Consider the following 22,553-nt stretch of genomic DNA (forward strand, 5'->3'; position numbering starts at 1 on the left):
CCTGGGTCCTGCTCTAACTCCCTGCGAGCCCCTTTCCGCCTGGGAAGGTTGGTGCAGCTCCTGCTCCTCTGGGACCGGGCTCTCCTGTCCTGAGGACACTCGCCCCGGCCTCAGCCCAGCTCCTCGCGGGGCCCCTCCCCCTTGGAGGCTTTTTTGTCTTTATTTCTTTTTCCCCGTCTTCCTACCTTGATAGAAGCGCGAACTCTTCTCACTGTAGCCTTCCAGCTGTTCTCTCTTTAAATCTCAGGCCGAATTAGTAAATTTTCAGGATGATTTGAAGGTTATCTAGGTAATTTGGTGGGGACAGGTGACCCTACTCTTCCGCCGTCTAGCCCCTCCCTCCTCTTTCTCTCTGTCTTAAAAGCACCATGATGTCTTTAACTCCTATCCCACACTCCCCAGTTTTATTCTAAGAAAATCAATATTAAAAAAAAAAGAAAAAAAATCAATATTATTTTTTATTTTTTTTGTATTATGGTAGAAACTAGGGTCCACACAACATTTATTCTTTGGAGTTTGTCGAGGCTTCCTTGTATTGAGGCCTAATTGTTTATTTTGTAATTTTCCATAGGTACTTGAAAAGAGTGTGTATTCTTTGTTTGACATAGAGTTCTCTGCTCATCTAACAATATATGAATATATTATTCAGATAGTCTAGATCTCTGATTTTTTTTTTTTTTTTGCTTGATTTTCAATTTCTGAGTGAAATGTATTTCAGTGGTTCTCAAAGTTTGGGACCACCACATTTATTATCGGCTGAGAATTTAGAAATGCGAATTCTTAGAGCGAATTCTTAGACCTCACTTTAGATATGATTTTTGCTCCTTTTGGATTCCTTTCTCTCTGAAAGGCCTTAGAATTTTCTATTTGTTTGATGTTCTTAAAATGTCCCATCATTTGTCTTACTGTGGTTCCTTTTTTCTTACCTCTCATATTTAGCACTCTGTGATCTCTTTTGATCTATGGTCTCTTGTCCCTCTAATTTTGGGAAATTTATCTCTATTATTTCTTCAAGACTTTGCTCCTTCAATATTTTTTTTTAGATTTTATTTATTTATTCACAAGACACACACACACACACACACACACAGAGGCAGAGACACAGGCAGAGGGAGAAGCAGGCTCCATTCAGGGAGCCAGATGTGGGACTCGATCCCGGGACTCTAGGATAACTCACTGAAGGCAGGCACTAAACTGCTGAGCCACCCAAGGATCCCCTGCCCCTTCAAATTTTTACTTCTCTTCCAGGACTATTATAATCCCTATCTTGGCACATCTATTTCCAGATTCTTTAGCTTTGAAAAGAAATTCTTTTTATTTTCCTACTATTTTCTCAGTATATTTTCTACTCTAATGTGTTTTTTGAAAAAATAATATCAAACTAATTGCTTAAATTATATATTGTATTCATTATTTCAAATATTATATTCTTGTAAATAATATTATACTTGGACCTACTTGTGATTGCTTTTGCTTCCTTCAAATTGGAAATCTCTCTAAGGGTTTTCTACTCTTAGTTTCTTGGTCCTCAATAATTCTGCTATAGGTTCAGAGGCACTTGGGTGGCACAGTTGATTAAGTGCCCAACTCTTGGTTTTGGCTCAGGTTTTGTTTTGCTTTGTTTTGTTTTGTTTTTGGCTCAGGTTTTGATCTCATGGTTGTGAGTTTGAACCCTGCACTGGACTCTGCACTCAGCATGGAGTCTTCTTGAGATTCTCTCTCTTCCACTCCCTCTGTAACTCCTGCTTGTGCTCTCTCTCTCTCTCTCTAAAAAAAAAAAATCTTAAAAAAATTACTTGGCTGTAAATTTATGTGTTGTGGATTTGATCCATTTCAGTTGAGGTCATTTTAAGTTTCAGTTGTATATTATTTTTGTCTGTGTGTGTTTTTCTGGGGTAGCCTCAGGCATTGTGAATTTGGGAAGAGCAGGAAATCCAGGCTTTGTTACACTGGGAGACTGTTGTGGGGGAGAGTGGCCACACCCCAGAACACCAGTCTCTATAGACTCTGCAAGGGATAACTGCACCCAGAACCACCTTAATCCTTGACCAAGCTAGCACTGGGCAGATGTAATCTCCTTGAGTTCTGTTTCCTGAGCCCTGGGAGCCTTAGATAGGGTGAATGGAGGAGTAATGCAGTAGGGCAACTGGTCAGGCCATACCTGCTTATACCAACCCCTAACCCTGTAGCACATTTTTTGTACTAGATACTCTCCTCCCTAACCAGCCCCAGAGACCTGTGCTATTGTTGCTGATTTCTGTGGTAAGAGTAGACACAGTAATTGTCCAGGGCAACATAGGGGAGACGAAAAAATAGCAGTGAAAAATCTTTCCTCCACACCATCCTCCACAGTTGTTACTCACCTTCCCACCCCCTCCTGCCCCTACACATACACAAATTCAAGGCAGCTTTCATTCTTTCCAGTAGTTTCTCACATTTGATTTGTTCACTCTATTTGTTTTTTACTTTGTTCTGGAATCCATATTTGCTTCCTGAGTCCATATATTCTCCAGAGGTTGAATTTTGGGAAGAGGTTTTAGCAATTCTGCTATTTTGCCATCTTGGCAGGCCATTTAATTTGCGCTGATCTATGACCATTGACTCTGCACTTGGACTGTACTCCTGGATAACCTCCAGTCCTTGTGGCCTCTCTGCCTTGCCATTGTGCTGGAACCAGAAATCACTGCTTGTGGGAGCCAGAGAATGAACGGAGCTGGCGCATTTCAGATTCCTGTTGACCATCTCATCCCACCCTCCCCCGACACCTCTTGGGGATGGATGCACACTTCACCTACGATAAGTAAAGGAATTCCTCTTCCCTTTTTCTCGGTTGTTTTCTTCTTGCCACTGTTGATCCCAGTGAATGGCCAAGGTTTCTGTTTGACAAAAAAGATGAAACATGAACTCCCTTGCCCAAATTCTTATTTATTTCATCACATTCTCTTCTCTCGCCTCAGAGAGTTTCAGAGCTGAGTAGCTGTTGCTAAAATAAGCTTTCCACTTGTTCTCCAATTCCCATTTTCCTTGGGATGATTTTTTGTACTGATATCTTTTATTGTTAGCATTGTTTTTGTTTGTTTTAAAATAATATTGTTACCATTTCCTAAAACTCTGTATATTTACATGGAAGTTTTTAAAATGCATGTAAGTTTTTCTTTGTGTGAGTTTCTTGGCAAAACAGAGCCTGAGGCAAAAACTTTGTCGCTAAAGCATTATTGGGACCAAAGGAACGTGAGGTAGGGAAGGAGCGGGGAGTGAATATGAATTAGTATGTTACTGAGCTGCTCATGCTTTCAGGGTGAGCCACTCATTCATACCTTGATGTCCTCAAAGGGGCTCCAGGAAGCTCCAACAAATAGTCTACCTGGGAGGTAGACTATGTATTCATTGTATTCTATTTGTCAAAGTTCAACTCGTCAGAGTGCCAACTCCTTGTGTTCTCTGTCCTGCATTGTTGGTCTCATGACTCAGGGACAGTAGGGAACATCCAGGGTGGAGGCTGGACAGGGTGAGGTATGCTGAGAGAGGCATGAAAGACTGGGAGCCCTCACTTCAGAGGGCAAGGCAAGATTTTGGATCTGGGTGCACATAAACTGAACCCAAATAACAGTATATAAAGGGTACAAAGAATATTAAATCAAATATCATGCTTCTCCCCAAATAGAGGAAAGAATGGAACCAATAACACTGTAGCTCCCTATATGCCCTTGTCCATTCAAACTATCTTCTTCTCCTTCCTAATCATATCTATTCTGATTTTTGCAGTATAATTCTATTGTTTTCAATATCATTTAAAAATGTATACATATCTTAACAATATATTGATCAATTTTGGATATTGAATTATCCATAAATGGTATCCTATTTTGTATTGTTCTGTGATTTGCTTTTGCTATTCCTGAGGAAATGTAATTAAAAACAAAATCTCCTGCCAATGCAGGAAACCTCTCCACAAAGGAAGAAGAGAAACAAAACAATTTTATTATTGAATAAGCATTAAAGCAAAGTGTGATGTACATCACAGACAAGTAGCATTACAAAGTAAAGCCAAATTGTTTTTCAAAATTGTTGAACCAATTTACCTTACACTAACAGTGCATGGTTTGTTGCTCACAGTACTCGTCAATACTTGCTAAAGTCAGGTGTTGAAATTTTTGCCAATTTGGCTTGTGCAAGATGTTCTCTCATGGTTTCAATGTTCATATCTCTGATTAAAAGTGTGATTGGGCATGTTTTCACTTATTTATTAGGCATTTCTATTTCTCTTTTTGGCCACTTTTCAACTGGTTTTCTTTTCCTTTTTGTTTTTTAAAGAATTGTTTATGGATTCCAGTTTATGCTTTTTGAATTGCAAACGTATCATCTAATTTTGATATTTGATTCCACATTTTCTTTTAAAAAATCTTTTGATGAAAAGATATCTTAATTTTAGTAAGTTAAATGTATTTATTTTTCAAACAGGACTTATGCTTTTGTGTCTTGTTTAAGAAAGTCATTTTTACTGCAGTTGAGGATATTCACCTAAATATATATGTATATTTATTTATAATATACATATTATATTTATAAATAATAAATAATAAATTTTTATTTAAATATATAGTATATTTAAAGATTTATTTCTTTGAGAGAGAGAGAGAGAGTATGAGCTGGAGGGGCAGCAGAAAGGGAGAGAGATTTTCAAGTAATTCCTCACTAAGGATGGAGCCCAATTTGGAGCTCCATCTCATGACACTGAGATCACAACCTGAGCCAAAACCAAGAGTTGGATGCTTAATCAACTGTGCCACCCAGGTGCCCCTATATATTTTTTCTAATTAAAAGAAAATCTTTCCACGTTTAAGTCTTTCATCTCCTAGAATTGATTTTTCTGTATGGTGTGAGGTAGAGTTTCCATTTCTTTTTTTCTTACTCCCCCCCCCAACCTTTTTTAAGTGTGTAATCAAGTACTCCAGCACCACTATTTTATTGATCCATTTTCTGGCATCCTTATTAAGCCACAGCTCATCTGTATGATTAGCAATGCCTTCTCTGTGAGGTACCATGTTTCCATGTATATGAAGGTCTGTTTGGGAGCTTCCTATTCCTACTCCCTAGTGGAGAGCCATATGCTCATTGGGGTGACAGGGATAAGTTGAAAATATTTGTATTTTTATTTTTGGTTTCTATTTTATTTAATTCTGCTTTGATCTTTATCTTTCATTGATTTATGTTTTATATTTTTATTTTTTTATTGTTAAAGATTTTATTTATTTATTTGACAGAGAGAGCACAAGTAGGCTGAGTGGCAGGCAGAGGAGAGGGAGAAGACTCCCCGCTGAGCAGGAAGCTTGATGTGGGGCTTAATCCCAGGACTCTGAGATCATGACCTGAGCAAAGGCAGATGCTTAACCAACTGAGCCACCCAGGTGCCCTGATTTATGCTTTTTTAAATTACTTCTTAAATAATCTTTTCTGTATCTGTAGTTTTCTGCATTTTATTTTTATTTATTTAGTTTTAAAATATTTTATTTATTTATTCATGAGAAACAGAGAAAGAGAGAAAGGCAGAGACACAGGCAGAGGGAGAAGCAGGCTCCATGTAGGGAGCCTGACATGGAACTCGATCCCGGGTCTCCAGGATCATGCCCTGAGCCAAAGGTGGCGCTAAACCACTGAGCCACTCAGGCTGCCCAGTTTCTGCATTTTAAATATGATATATCTAGGTTATGATTTTCATTTTTTAAAATCCTACTTGAGTGTTTCTGTGTTTTATTATTTCTAGAAAACTCTTAGGCATTACTCTTTGGTTTTTGTTGTTGGCTCCCCCCCCCCCCAATATCTATATTCTTTCTGTCTGGAATATTGATTAGATATATGCTAAGGCTTTTCATTCCATTTTTGTACACCTCTTAAATTTTTTAGTTTATTTATGCCACATTTGGGTAATTTCTTCAGATTTATTTTCTGGCTTATTAATTCTCTCTTTGGTTTTGCTTCATGTGCTACGTAACTCTTCCTTGAGTCCTGAACTTCAATGATTCTTTTTTTTTAGACCTTTAACTTTGCTCTTTGTCAAATTGACTTCATCATTTTTAATATCTTCTTGATCCTTGGTTATAGTTTGATTCTTTATTCTTAAACACTTTATCACTTGATTATTTTATCTTCTGTGTGTTCTGGTAATAGAAGCCTTGGGATCTTAGTCTGTTGTTTTTGTTCCTACTGTCTCTTATTGAAGATGACTTGTTTTTGTATGCATTTGATGATTATTTTGGACTAATATTTGATTGTGGGTAAATACTGTGTAATCTACGTGGAAGATGATTCCCTCTAGAGAGGATTTGTGTGATCATCCTAGGTTGACTTTAATTAATATTTTATCTTCTACTTTCCCAAATCATAATCATACATGTAATCTGAAATCAAGCCCAAGGTACATGTGCTGGTAGGTCTATGGCTAAAATTTGTTATTAGGCCATTATTCTTCTTTATTTACACTCTGGAACCAAGGTTGGGACAGACAGGTTTTCTTCTTAGCTCTCTTTGTGGCAGGGTTGAATTGCCTACTCATCTTTTCATCTTGGTTAAAGTTCTTTCTTTGTGTGGAGTTTTATGTCTAGCTGTTCCCATCCTGGCAAGCCTGTCCTCAGTTACCAGCTTGGTGAGACTTCTATTCCAAATGCTCTAGACTCCTGCTATTGGCATTTATGTTCTCTTTCTTACTCTACTATGAGCTTTTGTATTATTATTGTCATCATCATTATTTCTTGCCTTTGGGAGATTTTCCCAGACTTTCTTTTTAGATTAGCAATGCATTTGAAAAATATGACTTTTGTAATTTATCTAATATCTATTTCTTTAAGGCAGTAGTTTGGAGTAGTGGGTTCTGAGTATTAATTCACAGAAATATAAGGAACCAACATTGCAGTTACTCTGAGTTCCTGGAGAAGAAGGAAATAAAGGGAATAAATAATTGCCTTGCAATGTGGGAAGGTATATTTAAAGACCATTTAAATGTCAAAATTTTGGGAGGTGGTATGGCTAGACCTAGAGAGGACATTTTATTTTGATGGCAGCTTCCGCAATGCCTGTAGATAGAAGATAGAAGAGATGAAGAGATGACTTATTCTGTTCTCTGTGTAACTGTGAAGCCATTGCCCTAAATTATTTTTTAAATGCCACAGATTATTGTCTAATCCTCATGGAAAGGACTAGATGTATGGAAAATCTCAATCACAGATTCCATAATAAAGTTTTCTTAGCTATGTCTCCATTCAAAGACCCTTCCTTCTGACAGTATCTACAACATGAATATTGCCTTAGAACTAATGAAAGTTCACATCTGTTGAATGGCCTCATTTAGAATGTTCTCCTTTGATTTTAATAATGAGCCAAGTAGTACCACTCCAATAATGCAATTGAAGTGTTTTATATAAATCTTATTAAAGATATAAAACTCAAGTAAAATTGAAAATATGTTGCATTAAATTCTTTTTACACTGGAATAGCAGTGAAAAATTTAAATGGCCTCCTGTTATCAAATTCATCCTATAGATAACTATTAGAATATTCTTTATTTTTAAAATTTTTTATTTATTTGAGAGAGGGAGAGAGCAGGGGCAAGGAGCAGGGGAGAGATATTCCCAAGCAGACTCCATGCTGAACATGGAGCTCAACACAGGGCTCAATCCCATGACTCTGAGACTACCACCTGAGCTGAAACGAAGAGTGGGATGTTTAATTGGCTGCGACGCAGGTGCCCCCAGAATATTTTCATAGCACAAATCCTATTGTATGGCCCTTCCTTCCTTGAAGAAAACTTGAATTAATTGCTCCTTGTTAAACATTTCTATGTGGATGCCAACCTTACAGTCAAATGTTATCTATCTGAGTCTGAACTTAGCCACACTTACTCCCATTAAATCAAGATTTATTGAAGTCTTGTTTTATATTGTATTCTGTGTGAGGCAAGTGAATCAAAGATGAATTAGCCACAGTACTTACCTTCCCAGTGACATTCAGTCTAGTGGGGATGGAGAGGAGGGACACACAGAATGTAAAAAAGTCACATGGTGTGGTAAGGGCTCTAACTGGAATGTATGCAAGTAGTTCTTTTTTTCCTTAATTTTCATAGCATTTTATTATTTTTTAATATTTAATTTTTAAAATTTATTTGACAGAGAGAGAGCACACAAGCAGGGGAAGGAGCAGTGGGAGAGGGAGAAGCAGGTTCTCTGCTGAGCAGGGAGCCCAGCTTGGTGCTCGATCCCAGGACCCTGAGACCATGACACGAGCGGAAGACAGACACTTTACCATCTGAGCCATCCAGGTGCCCCTCATAACATTTTATCTTAATGTCTTATATGGCTTTATGACTTTTACCTTTTAGACAGTCATTTACTTCTCCTATGACTTCAAAGGTTTTGAAGGGAAAGATATGGATATGAGGTTTTTTGATATTTTTAAAGACAATTTAAAATTATTTTTCTTTTTAAGATTTTATTTATTTATTTTTTTACTTTAGAGAGAGAGAGAGCAGGAGGAGGAGAAAAAGGGGAGGGAGAGGGACAAGCAGACTCTGTGCTGAGCATGGAGCCTGTTGTGGGACTTGATCTCACAACCCTGAGATCATGACCTGAGCTGAAACCAAGAGTCAAATGCTTAACCCCCTGAGCCACCCAGGTGCCCCTTTAAAACATTTTTTTTAGAGCAGTTTTCGGTTAACAGTAAAATTGAGGGAAATATGCAGAGATTTCCCATATATCTCCTCTCCCACGCATGCACAGCCTCCCTATTATCAACCTCCACATTTGTTATGACTGATGAGCCTACATGGACACATCGTCATCACCCAAGGTCTATAGTTTACATTAGGGTTCATTCTTGGTGTTGTACTTTGAATTTGGACAAATGTATGATGACATGTATCTGACACTATAATATCATTCAGAGTACTTTTACTGCCCTAAAAATCCTCTGTGTTCTGCCTATTGGTCCTTTCACCTCCATTACAATCTCTTTTTTAATTCTCCCACATATTTAGCTGAATGCTTACCATGGAAATATAATGGTAGCAGAAAAACCACAGTAATAGCAACAATAATACCACTTAAAGTAGGTGCTAGTCCCTGTCCTAGAGCTTTGTACATATTAACTCATTGAATCCATCCAACAACTCCATGAATTGGGTACATCATAATCCCCATTTAATTGATGAGGAATCCTCAGGCACAAATAAGTTAAATAATTTTCTCAAACTCACATAGGTAGGAATGTAGGGTGGATACAGTAGGTATGTAGAACTGGATACAGTAGATAGTCAGTGAATATGTACTGAAGGTATGATGAATTAATATTAGGTGGCTATTTAAAGAAAGACTTAAACACAAAGGTCCTGCAAATTCTACATATAATACTGATGCACTTTCCTTTGGTTTTTGGGCTGTATAATTTGTGGAGACTATGAAACTATATCTGCATTAGAGGACTTTATTTATGTCTGATGGGAAACTCCTTGGTGTTGTTGCCCTAAGACATGAAAGATTGACACATTTTACCTCCAGCAATTCTTTAGTTTTGTTGTCCTGTTTTTCAAGTTGGATTGTCCTCAAAGGACAGAAACTGCATTGGCATGCTAGACATTTCTTGTGTTTTACACAGAAACTTCCCTAGTGCTCTGAATATAAATAAGCTTTACCTGCAATGCATAACAACTGACTTTATAAGTTGCATATTAATGGAATACACTAAATGGAAAGTCATTTTGAAATCTGGACTCTTGATCTTTTATCTCCGGTCCTAAGATAATTATAGCTTGTTGAAGTTAGAAGCGACTTTGGTGATCATATAGTCCAATAATCACTTTTACAGACAAGCCAGCTACTGTTCAGAGAAGCTCTGACTCACCTGAGGTCACACATAAATTAAGGGGGAATAGAAATGAGAAAAGTCCTGTTTAGAGACGATACTGACAGACATAAAACAAAGACACAAATCAGAGGATAGCCGAGCTGTTACCATGAAAAAAATTATGTGTCATTCTCTGTATTCGAGTAACTTTATAGTTAGGAGAAGACAATACCAGGTACGATATCCTACACTGCAAAGCAGTATGATAGGGTCCACACAGGTAGAGGTAGCAGTCAATTATAGAGGTAGATTATATGGGATTATAGAGGAATAAGGGGTACATTCTGGTATCCCTGTTGTATTCAGGAAAGCTGCTCATTAATTTATTCTTTTAACATATTTCAAACCTAGTGTGTGTTCCAAACACCATTCTACATTATGGAGAATCTGTGATGCATAAGATAGACACACTTTGTCCTCATGGAATTTATATATTGACTTAGATAGATTGTTAACAAGGCAGAAATGAAGACCAATGAAAATAATGAGAATAAGCAAAAGGTACTTGTTTAGCGCTTGCTGGTAAAGTGAGTGAGCCACTGCCATCACTTGCATTAGGCAGAGACTCAAAGTCAGGCAGAGGAGTGAAAAAGCTTTATAAGAGAGAAAAAGTTAGTCCTTAGGCAGTTGGCATGGGAAAGCTGTAGGCAGGCTAATAAGAGTGGAAACCCTATGTGACTGGTAGGAGTGCATACTTGGCTTTTTCTGGTTGGCCCTAAGAAGCAGGTTGGATATTTGGGAAGCTTTAAGCTAATCAAATCCTGGACATTCTGGACCAGTTTGTTACCAGAGATATTGTTTGGCTCCTGGAATGGTTGTTAAGAGATACTAGTTGGACTTTCTATGAGTCTGATATGTAGATAAAAGGTTGGCTTCCTGGGCTGGTTGCTGTAGATTGTGAGTCAGAGTTCTATTTTTATATATGATAAATAACTGTAATTTTTTATATTTAGTCTTTTAAAACACATGCTCTAAATAACACAAATAAATGCAAAAGTAGAAACTCTGGGGAAGGAATAAAGTGTGATCAAGAAGTGGGAAGGAACTTATTTTAGATGGTGTAGTTAAAAGAGTCCTCTGAAAAAAGTAATGTTTGGGGCAGAAACTTGAATTTTGTGAAGGAAAAAGCTGTGAGGAATTTGGGAGGTAAGTGTAGGAGGGAGAAGTGTGTCTCTGGTGGAGAGCAAGGCAGGTGTAAAGGCTCAGAGGTGGGAATAAGGTAGAAGTACATGAGAGACAGCAAAGGGCCCAAGGTAGAGAATGAGCATGGAGAGTGCTAATGACAATGAGGACAGTTCAGAGGAAGATGAGGGGTGAGGGCTGGGGTGTTGGTGTCCTACATGTCATCTAGACCTTACTCTGAGGTCATCAGACATCACTGACAGTGGGATGAGCTAACTGCTAAACATCAGTTTGGCCGCTATGTAGACAAGAGTAGGGATGCTGCCAAATATGGAAGCAGAAGCAATTAGAAAGCTTACTGTGAAGACAATTGGAGCAGAGTAAGACTGAGAGGATAGATGGGAAGAGGATTTTAACGTGAAGGAGTGGTATGAGCAGAATTAGAGGCAATGAAGAGAGATTTATGATAGGAGAATAGAAAGGACATCTCTTGTGTGGGCAGGGGGTGGCTGAGACACGGAGACTAATTGGAGGCAAAATCACATGAAATATAGGTTTTGTTAGATAGGAGATAAGCGTCTATTGTGAGAATAATATAATTAACATTTTGGTTTAGGACATTTGATTTCTTTGTGGTTGCACAGTGGGTGAGGGAGATGGAGTTTGTAAGCAGGAACACTGGAGCCAAAATTATCCATATATGAGACATTCTGGACACAGTGGAAATAGAAGGAGTAGAGGAAGTGATGGTTTTTGTCATTGTTTCAAGAATTCTGAAGAAAGGGGCATCTGGGTGGCTCAGGGGTTGAGTGTCTGCTTTTGGTTCAGGTCGTGGTTCTGGGGTCTTGGGATCGGGTCCTACTTTGGGCTCCCTGCAGAGAGCCTGCTTCTCCCTCTGCCTATGTCTCTGCCTTTCTCTGTGTCTCTCATGAATAAACAAATACAATTTTTAAAAATTCTGAAGAATGAAGAAATAATTGCACTGCATGGGATCAACACAACTTCATATGTTAAAATGCACCATTGGAGCAGCAACACAGTGTTTAATATCCACCATTAGGGCCATGTGTAATTGCAAATAGTAGGGACAATTATAAAGCAATGAGGTTCTGAATAGCACAAGAGGGTTGTTCAGGCAGCATTTGGCCTGGAAGATACAATGCCCCTACCGAAAGCCAAGAAGGTCTAAAAAACTTCACCTCACACAAAGAAAGCCTGTGGTATGAGGCCTTGTACAGAAGACAGAGGTCAGTTTCAAAGCACATTTTTGTTTCCATCCTGTCTTTTTCTCTATGCATCTTAAAATAGCTAAGTTGGGACTGCAGATAAAATTTTGAGTCTTATTCTTCTCAGGCAATATTAGAATTTCCCTCTGGCATAAAACTCCTGGTAAGCATAATTTTTAAAGAATATTCATGTCTTTGTACATAAACCTTTGCTAATGTCTTAAATTATTCCCCTAGGAAATATTACTAGAAGAGAAATGAGTGGATCATTTCTAGTTACTTTTGTTCCTAATAGTTCTAGCATTAGCCTGGAGAATGTAGGAAGTTCAGGAGCTAGAGAGCCTTTATTATTCCTTTCAAATGCAAATGTGAGAAATTCGACATGAATTATAGAAGCACATCAATGGCTGACACAGAATAATAGTGATCACTTGAGTGACTGCTGATTTGTAAAGGGGTTTTTGTACATTATCTTCTGTAATCCTCAAAGCAGTCCTATGAGACAACTGTTTTTATTCTCATTTTGCAAGTTTGTAAACCAAGGCCATGAGGATGAGCTCAAGGTCTGCAAATGTTAATTTGACTCTAGAGTCTGTGCTCTTAATCTGACCAGATGGGCAAATAAAACTAGATAATAACCTGAATGGGTCAATCTTAGCAGTTCCTGGGCTTCACCCTTCACCTCATGAAGGAATCACTTTCCTTTTACACCCCTCTTCAATCCTCCTTCCAGTCTCAGACATTCTGCTAAAACAGTTTTGCCCATAATATCTTTCCCAACTCTTCCCTTGGCTTCCACATTTTCCTGTGTTAACCTAATGACAATAACCCCAGTGTAGTTAGATCTGACTGTAATAAGGTCACATTAACATAGCTTATAGTTCATTCTCTTGTGTAAATTTAGTAGTTAGAAGTAATGATTTTGTTGTCATCATAGAATTGTATGTATAAAGGACCTTGGAAAACTAAACATTTTTCCCTGTGGCCCTTACGAGACCTTGACCCCCACATATTTCTCTTCACCCCTCTTGCTAAACCTAAATTTCTCCATTGAATAGCCACTGAGCTGCTACTTTATTTCTGGTGCCCTGCTCTGCCCCATGGTAAGCAGACCCCATTTTCCTGAGCCTTCTGAGAATTTGAACAGCAAACAATTCTTAGAATAATATCAGTTAGGTTTTCTCCTATCATAAAAGATTTTCCTCAGATATTTTTAATGACATACTACTCAACTCAACTGACCTGACTGCCATGTTGTCACTTGTTTTAGCCACAGTTTGAGAAAACCTTGTAATTTGTTATCCTACAAATTCATGCCTTGATAACAATATCAAACAATAGTAAAATCTTTAATTTACTGAGCAATCACCCAATACCAGACTCTGAGCCCTTTCGATATATTATTTCATTTACTTCTTAGAAGAAATGTGTGAGATACAGTTATGATCCCATTTTAAAAATAATGAAACCGAAGCATAGTTTAAGTGACTTCCCAAGGTCATACACCTCAAAAATGGTGGAGCGCAATTCCTAATCCAGTTGTACTTGACTCTAAAGCCTGGGTCTGTAAACTCTACAGAGGTCTGATCTGGCTACGCAGGCCATCCCTTAAAACAACTACAGATTCAACCTCAAGGCACAATTCAGTTATGTTTAATTGTTTGTTATATAACCTGGTGCTTAAATTGATAGTAAAATTTCCTGTTTGATCAATGAATTATAGTTATACTTCAGATGATCTCTCTTCTACTGGCTCTCCTTACTCTCAGAATACTTTTTATAAAAGCAAGTATGACTGCAGTATCTTTTCACATAGAAAAGAAAAACTCTTTACTGGGCTTAAAAGTTCCCTGATTTATATTTCGGTTATACCTTGAGAGACCACAGGGCAGTGCAAACATAGCTCTTTTACACTCTGAAAGCACGAAATTTTGTTATTTAAGTTTTAAGAAAATCTTCAAGATAGTTTGAAAGTGAATTTGTCTAAATGATTTTTGTCTGGATGATTTTTCTTAAAAGATCAGTTCATTGACATTTTTCATAAATGTTGTAATTAAACAATATATGAGCTATTTGTTTGGCTACTTGTTTGTTTGTACTGAGATTGAGGCAAATGACCAGCAAAAGCATATCTGGTGAAGAACCCCACACCTGTGAGTTCTTGCTGTCTGCCAAATTTTTCAGATTTGAAGGGCAGCTTTAAATAAATTTCTTGCTATTTCCCCAAGATGATGGGACAACTGTGCCATCTGCCAAGGATGTTTTATGTTGCAAATTCTCCAACACAGTCCTTATCTCAGCCATCTTATTTTGTTCAGTTTTTTTGCACGTAATATTGCCATCACTAAAGTCCAACAAAATCACCACAGTCCTATTAATTTGCTCTGCTATTATTCTGGGGAAGACTTTGTATCAAAGCTACTTAGGTAACAATGAATATTTTAAATGGGCAGAAAACAAATAGTTGGCATCTAAAATGTGAAAGGTTTCAATAGCTTTGGAGTCAATCCATGTCTTCAAAGTTCTTTTTCTTTTTTTTTTTTTAGTTTCTTATTAGTGGAGACACTGAATTGTACTCAGGATATAGACAATTCACAAATATCAATGTTGATAACATTTACATACTTTTTATCATATCAGTACATGATGAAAACACTCTTTCTGCACTTCTATAGGAAAATCAAAATTCTTTGAATACCTTAGAGCTTAAATTTTTATTTTATTTTATTTTATTTTATTTTTTTTAATTTTTATTTATTTATGATAGTCACAGAGAGAGAGAGAGAGAGAGAGAGAGGGAGGCAGAGACAGAAGCAGGCTCCATGCGCTGGGAGCCTGATGTGGGATTCGATCCCGGGTCTCCAGGATCGCGCCCTGGGCCAAAGGGAAGCGCCAAACCACTGCGCCACCCAGGGATCCCTAAATTTTTATTTTATTTTATTATTTTTTTTTAGAACTTAAATTTTTAAAGATTTTTAATTGAAGTATAGTTGACATACAATATTATATTAGTTTTAGGTGTACAATATGGTGATTCAACAATTATATACATTGACAGAGTTCACCATGATAAACATAGAGTTTATGACACCATGCAAAGTTATTACCATATTATTGACTGTTTTCTCTATACTGCACTTCTCTTCCCTATGATTTATTTATTTTGTAATTAGAAGTTTGTCCCTCTTAATTCCCTCCTATCTATTTCAACCATCCTCCTACATCCATCCCCTCTGGCAACCACCAATTCTTTGTACTTATGAGAGTGTTTCCGGGCTTTTTGTTTTGTTTTTTAGACTTCACACATAAGTGAAATCATATGGTATTTATCTTTTTCTGCCTTATTTCACTTAGCATAATACCTTCTAGTTCCATCCATTCTGTCACAAATGGCAAGACTTCATTTTATGGCTGACTAATATTCTATTATATAAATATTTGTATCTATAGCTGTCATTATGTATAACATCGTCTTTATCCATTCATCTCTCAGTGGATACTTAGATTGTTTCCCTATCTTTCTAGTATAAAGAATGCTTCAATAAACATAGAGGTGTGTATGTATTTTTGAATTAGTGTTTTCATTGATGTGTGTGGGGGCAAATACCCACCAGTGGAATTACTGGATCATATGGTATTTCTCTTTTTAATTTTTTTTGAGAAAACTCTATTCTGTTTTTCACAGTGGCTGCACCAATTTACATTCCCACAAACAGTACATGAGGGTTCTCTTACCTCCATACCCTCCCCAACACTTGTTTTTCTGTGTGTTTTGGATAATAATCCTTCTGACAGGTGTGAGGTGATATGGTGATATCTCATTGTGGTTTTGATTTGCATTTCCCTGATGATGACTGATAATTGAGCATTTTTTTCACGTGCCTGCTGACCATCTCTGTGTTCTTTGGAAAAATGTTTATTCATTCATGTCTTCTATCTGTTTTAAATTGGATTATTTGGGTTTTTTGGTATATGTGTAAGGAGGAGTATACTTTTTTCAAGGAGGAGTATACTTTCATATTCTTTACTTTCTTTAATTCCAAAGAGGAGGAAGGAGGAAAAGTACACTTTGTTATTTACTTATTAATGTGGCTATTCTTACAGAAAATGCTTTTATATAAGCTCGAAATAAGCCTAGAGAAGAGGTAAAATTAGAAAAGAGATATTTAGAATTTTAGGTCAATACATACTTTGATTAAGTTACACCCGGTAGTCACATTTAAAAAAATATTCTAAGGTCTTTTAAGGATTTTCCTAAATCCATTAAATAAATTTTATTGAAATTGTCAGTTTTCTAAGAATTAATAAAGCAACATTTCCTGTTTGTGAGAAGACTGAATAATTTGGAAGTATTTGAGGCCATGCCTACTTTCTTAAAATATTTTATTTCAATCTTCCATCCAAATTAGTAGCATCTTGGGAAATTGTAATTTTACCTTTCTCCTTGTTTGCTGGGCTGACTGTGGCCTGTTGCCCTCCCACCATTCCTAGGCTTTCTCTTACCTTGGCAGTAGGGATCAACACCTGTAGGCTGCTTTTTCCAGGTGATGTGGGCTTCCAGCTGGGCCTGGCAAATAGGATTATGGGTGGGAAATTACGAGTTATCCCAGCCTGTTTTCTCTCCCCATGTGCCTATGCCTTGATCTATCTCTGCAGCTCCTCAATCTCCTCAAGGACCCCGTCTGCCCGGCAGGCTCACTGTTGCTTTACTTACTGCAAAGTGACCTTATTTGGAAATAGGATCTTTGCAGATATTTTTAGTTATTATGAGGTCACACTGAATTAGAGAGAGCTCTAATCCAATGTCTGGTGTCCTTATACAAAATCCATGTTACTACTGAGGCAAAGATCAGAGTTATATGTCTATAAGCCAAGGAACACCAAAATCACTGATAATCATCAGAAGCTGGCAGAGTCATGGAACAGATTCTCCCTCAGAAACTCCAGAAAGAACCAGCCTTGCCAACACAATTGATTTCAGACTTATGGCATCCAGAAATGTAGGAGAATAAATTTCTGTTGTTGAAAGCCACCCAATGTGTGGTTCTTTATTACAATAGCCCTAGGAAATTAATAGGCGAACTATTTTTAGCCTTACTATTATTGTAATTCTTACTTCTTTCCTAATTTATAATATTCCTTACTTCTTTCCTAATTTATGTCATTGTAATTCTTAATTCTTTCCTAATTCATGTTAAGTCCAGTCTGCTGATTTTCCCCAAGACTGGGACCAGGTCATTTGCATGCTTGATCTAATGAAAAGTAAGTGATGACCTTAGAAAGGAGTGCTTGTTCAATCAAGTTCACTCTCAGCCACATCAATATAAAGCCATGCCAATTCAAGTAATCCAATCTAACAATGCAGCAATTCTGCAATAACAATGTTTTTAAAAATTATGTAATGATATATACAAAAATATAACATATTCTGAAAGTTATGAAGCATAATAAACCATGAACCTATTTATATTTTATAAACTAGAACGGAAGTATGCAAATATTTTCTATAGAGGACCAGATAGAAAATATTCAGGTTTTGTAGGTTTTTTTTTTTTGTTTTGTTCTGTTTTGTTTGCTACTCTGCCTTTGTAGCAGGAAAGCCACTATACACTATTGTGTAAATGAATGTGTTCCAATAAAACTACAAAAAAGGTGGCTGGCTTGATTTGACCCATGGTCATAGCTCGCTGACCCCTGAACTAGATCATTACCATTACAGCTCCTCATTACTTTTCCCTTACACCTTTGCTCTGAGCAGTAATTGTTCTTTTTTTTTGATAATAAATTTATTTTTTATTGGTGTTCAATTTGCCAACATACAGAATAACACCCAGTGCTCATCCCGTCAAGTGCCCCCTTCAATGCCCGTCACCCATTCACCCCCAAACCCCCTCCCTTCGCCCTCCTCCCATTCCACCACCCCTAGTTCGTTTCCCAGAGTTAGGAGTCTTCATGTTCTGTCTCCCTTTCTGATATTTCCCACACATTTCTTCTCCCTTCCCTTCTATTCCCTTTCACTATTATTTATATTCCCCAAATGAATGAGAACATATAATGTTTGTCCTTCTCCGATTGACTTACTTCACTCAGCATAATACCCTCCAGTTCCATCCACATTGAAGCAAATGGTGGGTATTTGTCATTTCTAATGGCTGAGTAATATTCCATTGTATACTTAGTAACTGTTGTTCTGATTTTGATATTTACTATTCTTTTTTTTTTAAACTTTTTTTTTCATTTATTTTAATTTATGATGGTCACAGAGAGAGAGAGAGAGGCAGAGACACAGGCAGAGGGAGAAGCAGGCTCCAAGCACCGGGAGCCCGATGTGGGATTCGATCCCGGGTCCTCAGGATCGCGCCCTGGGCTAAAGGCAGGCGCCAAACCGCTGCGCCACCCAGGGACCCCTATTTACTATTCTTTTTAAAAGATATAGTAATTCATTTTATTTGCAAGCTTTATTAAAATGCCTTTTTAAAGAAATTCAGATTATGCTTGTGAGATTCAATACTAATAATTCATGTATTGAGTAGGTCTTTTCACTGCTATAAAATATGTTTTGCATGAATATTCCATAATGTTTTATTTTTCTGTTGGACACTTCCATTTTTTGCTGTTTTTTTCCCTACTACTAACAGTTACCTGGTTTATCATACTCCTATCTAGATGCACATGTGCAAACATTTCTGTGGGTATACACCTAGGTATAAAATGGTTTTAAGGGAAGGTATGCACATTTTCAACTTTATAAGAAATTGACAAGTTGCTTTCTAAAGTGGTTATATCAGCTTACATGTATTGCATTAGAACTGTGTAAGGATTCTCATGATTCCACATTGTTGCCAAAACAATATTGCTAGATTCTTATATTTTGCACGTGAATATAAAATGACATCTTTATTTGGTCTTTATTTACATCTATTACATTTCCATGATTGCTAATTAAGAAATTTTCACTGGCCTATTACTTATTTTTTTGTGAAATTCCTATATTTTTGTTTGTTTATATTTCTATACCTATTTGAGTTTGAAATCTGGAGATCCAAGTTCTGGAATCCTGATGTCTGTAATCAGACTTCCACTGTGGAATTCCACAAAGTTCCAACTAAGTAACTGTGAAGCTTTTCTCTCTCCTAAGTATTTATTAAGCCAAGTTCCTTCATAATTGTTCAAATATAAAGCTAAGAAAATTAAATGTTGCCATTATAAAATTTATATTACTTTCTAAATGTGATACCTTTTTGTAAAGATCAGGTAAATAGATAATTTTCTGCCCCCAAATTTGTGATTGTATCCTACAGAGCAACTGCCAATTCATATATGTCACTAGGCTTAGTCAAATGAATTTCTGTAGATGAGGAAAACAACTCAGTAAAATACATTTTTCTTAAGTGATTACTTGAAAACTTCAATTTATTTTCATGTAATTATATCATGATTTGATAGAAAATTTCATAGAGTTGCCTTTTAACCTGCATTTTTCAATGTAGGCTGTCTTTCCTTGGAACTGTCCCTCTTTCATTCCTGTTCTTACAGCCCACATTGTCTTATTATCTTTAAATTTGTTTGCCAAAAATATATCTGCTAGAAGAATTATTACATAAATATTTGCTTAATATGTCAATTGATTAATTAAAATCAGAAATGTTTTCTTTTAAAAACAAATCTATCTATATGACTTGATATTTCTCTATTAATATACTCATCCAGAAGCACCCAACAAATTATAGGTTTTCAACTTAATAAATTGCCACAAAGTATATAACCACTGGCCAGATCAAAAACTGAACTTTGGGGCAGTCGGGGTGGCTCAGCGGTTAGCGCTGCCTTCAGCCCAGGGCCTGATCCTGGAGTCCCAGGATCGAGTCTCACATCAGGCTCCCTGCATGGAGCCTGCTTCTCTCTCCACCTGTGTCTCTGCCTCTCTCTCTTTCTCTGTGTCTCTCATGAATAGATTAAAAACAAACAAACAAACAAAAAACCCCCAAAAAACAAAAAAACAAAAAACAAACCAAAACCAAAAACCCCTGAATTTTGCCAATATCACACAAGACCCTTTAATGCCTTCACTCAATCTCTTTATTTCCTCTCCCAAAAGAATCACAATTTTGACCTTTAACACTATAGCTTAGTTTCACCTTTATTAGCTTTGGTATATGTATTAATTAGAATTATATGTTGTGTATTTTGTGGGTATGGTTTTTGTTGATTAATATGCCCATGTGATTCATCCAAATTTTTGAGACTAGCTATGGTTAATTTGTTTCATATATTCTGTTACGTGGATATATCACAACCTGTTCTACTTTTAGGGGGAAATTTGGGTTGTTTCAAGTTTTTTGCTATCATGGACAATGCCATTATGAACATTCTGTCCTGTTTCCTGGTGTACAGACATTTGCAGTTTTATTGGATATGTATATACCTAGGAATGGAATTGCTGGATCATAAGAGTGTGTATATTCAACATTGGTGGATAATGCCAAACAATTTTCTATAGTGGCTTTACCAATTTACACTTTCCCCAGTACTGTATAAGAGTTCCCATTTTTCCACATCATCAACAAAATCGGGTGATCAGCATTTTAAAATTTAGCCAATTTTGTGGAAGGCGAGTGGTCTTTTATTGTAGATTTATTTTTAATGTTTCTGATGAGTAAGAACTGGTTATGTACTTTTTCCCATATATATTGTTCATTTGGATATTCTCTTCTGAAGTGTCTCTTCTGGGTTTTGTCCATTTTTAAATTGGTTGTCACAATTTATGGAATGACTTTATATTTGGGTTGGAGTGATTTGGTTTGTTATAACTGTTGCAAACTGTTTTTTTTTTTTTTTTTTTGGTCTTGATTTGTTTTTATTCCTTTATTAGCTAGAAAGAGTTTCAATATGCAAATGTATTTCTTCTAAGAATCGCCCCAATGTGATCTCAGGAGTCCATGTTAACTCCTTTTCTGGAAACTTCCTTTTCTCAGTTGTATTCCTGAAGAGCCTAGGCCCTGAAGACTTTGCCTAAGTTTTGGGTAGTGAACTCCTTGATGTTCAGGCAGTAAGTGTTAATCTGGCCTGCAATGAGCAGAGAATCCATCCTGGCAGAAAGCTGGGGTAGCTTCAAAAGTTTGGACAGATCCTCCTTGGGCAGTGAGGGTTCTCCTTGACTCTGGTGTTGTAGAGTCAAGGAGAACTCTCACTCTGTGGCTTGGCTTTTCACTTTTTAGTGCTTTTTAGTCTTTTGATACCAAGATGCTCTTAATTTTAACATCCAATTTAACAATGTTTTCCATTATGGTTAATGCTTTTTTGTGTTGTCTTGTTTGAGAAATAATTTCATATTTTAAAGTCATAAAAATATTCTAAAAATATACTATAAAGGCTTCTAAAATATTCTAAAATATCATAAGACTTCTAGAATTCTTTTTATATTTTACATTTAGATTTACAGTCCACTTGAAACTTTTATTGTGGGTATGTTGAGTTTTATTTTTCTCCCCTGAGGATATCCACTTGATATAGAGTCACTTATTGAAAGAACCATCTTTTCCTCATTAATGTATAGTACCATCTTTGTCATATGTAAGGTGTTTTTATAAATGTGAGTTTGTTTTATAATTTCTTTTGTTCCATTAGCTTATTTGTGTATCCTTGTGCCCATATCACAATGCTCTCATTGCTTTAATTTTACAATAATTTTTAACACTGGTATTATAATTCTTCTCAAATATTTTTTCTTCTAAGGGCATGTTGATTATCATTGGCTCTTTACTTTCATAAGATGTTTAGAATTAATTTATTTCCACAAAAAAAGCGTGGAAATATTTTAGGTGATTGTGTTTAAGCCATAGATCCATTTAGTGGAAATTTACATCTTTTATATCGAGTTTTCCATCTATGGGCACAATAATTCTTCCACGTATTTAAATCTTACAAAATTTCCTTGACTATTATAGTTTGTGTGTGTGTGTGTGTGTGTGTGTGTGTGTGTGTGTAGGAGTCTTGCATGTTTTGTTAAATTTATCTATGAATTTCTGGTATTTTTTGTAAATGATTCATTTAGAGAATTTATTTATTTATTTATTTATTTATTTATTTATTTATTTATTTATTTATGAGCAAGCAAGAGAGAGCACGAATGAGGATAGAGGTGATGGGTATGGTGGGGGTGAATCTCAGGCAGACTCGGCACCGACTGGGGAGCCCTATGCAGGACTCTGTCTCACGACCATGAGATTTTGACCTGAACTGAAACCAAAAGTGTGATGCTTAATTGATTGAGCCATTTGGGTGCCTTAGAAATGATTTTTTAAATTATTTTTT

At 36.6% G+C, this 22,553-nt stretch overlaps 1 protein-coding gene across 1 annotated transcript in view; it reads left to right on the top strand.

The window, feature by feature from the left end:
- Positions 1 to 2,557: 2,557 nt before the first annotated feature.
- LOC121497722 (MAM and LDL-receptor class A domain-containing protein 1-like) overlaps positions 2,558 to 22,553 on the top strand; it is a 417,847-nt gene continuing 397,851 nt past the window's right edge. Inside the window, 1 exon segment of the mRNA XM_041767461.1 lies at positions 2,558 to 2,800. Coding sequence (XP_041623395.1) covers positions 2,704 to 2,800 — 97 coding nt within the window. The 5' untranslated portion in view covers positions 2,558 to 2,703.

This window comes from Vulpes lagopus, chromosome 8 (genome assembly GCF_018345385.1).
Source record: "Vulpes lagopus strain Blue_001 chromosome 8, ASM1834538v1, whole genome shotgun sequence".
In the NCBI taxonomy this organism is placed as follows: domain Eukaryota; kingdom Metazoa; phylum Chordata; class Mammalia; order Carnivora; family Canidae; genus Vulpes; species Vulpes lagopus.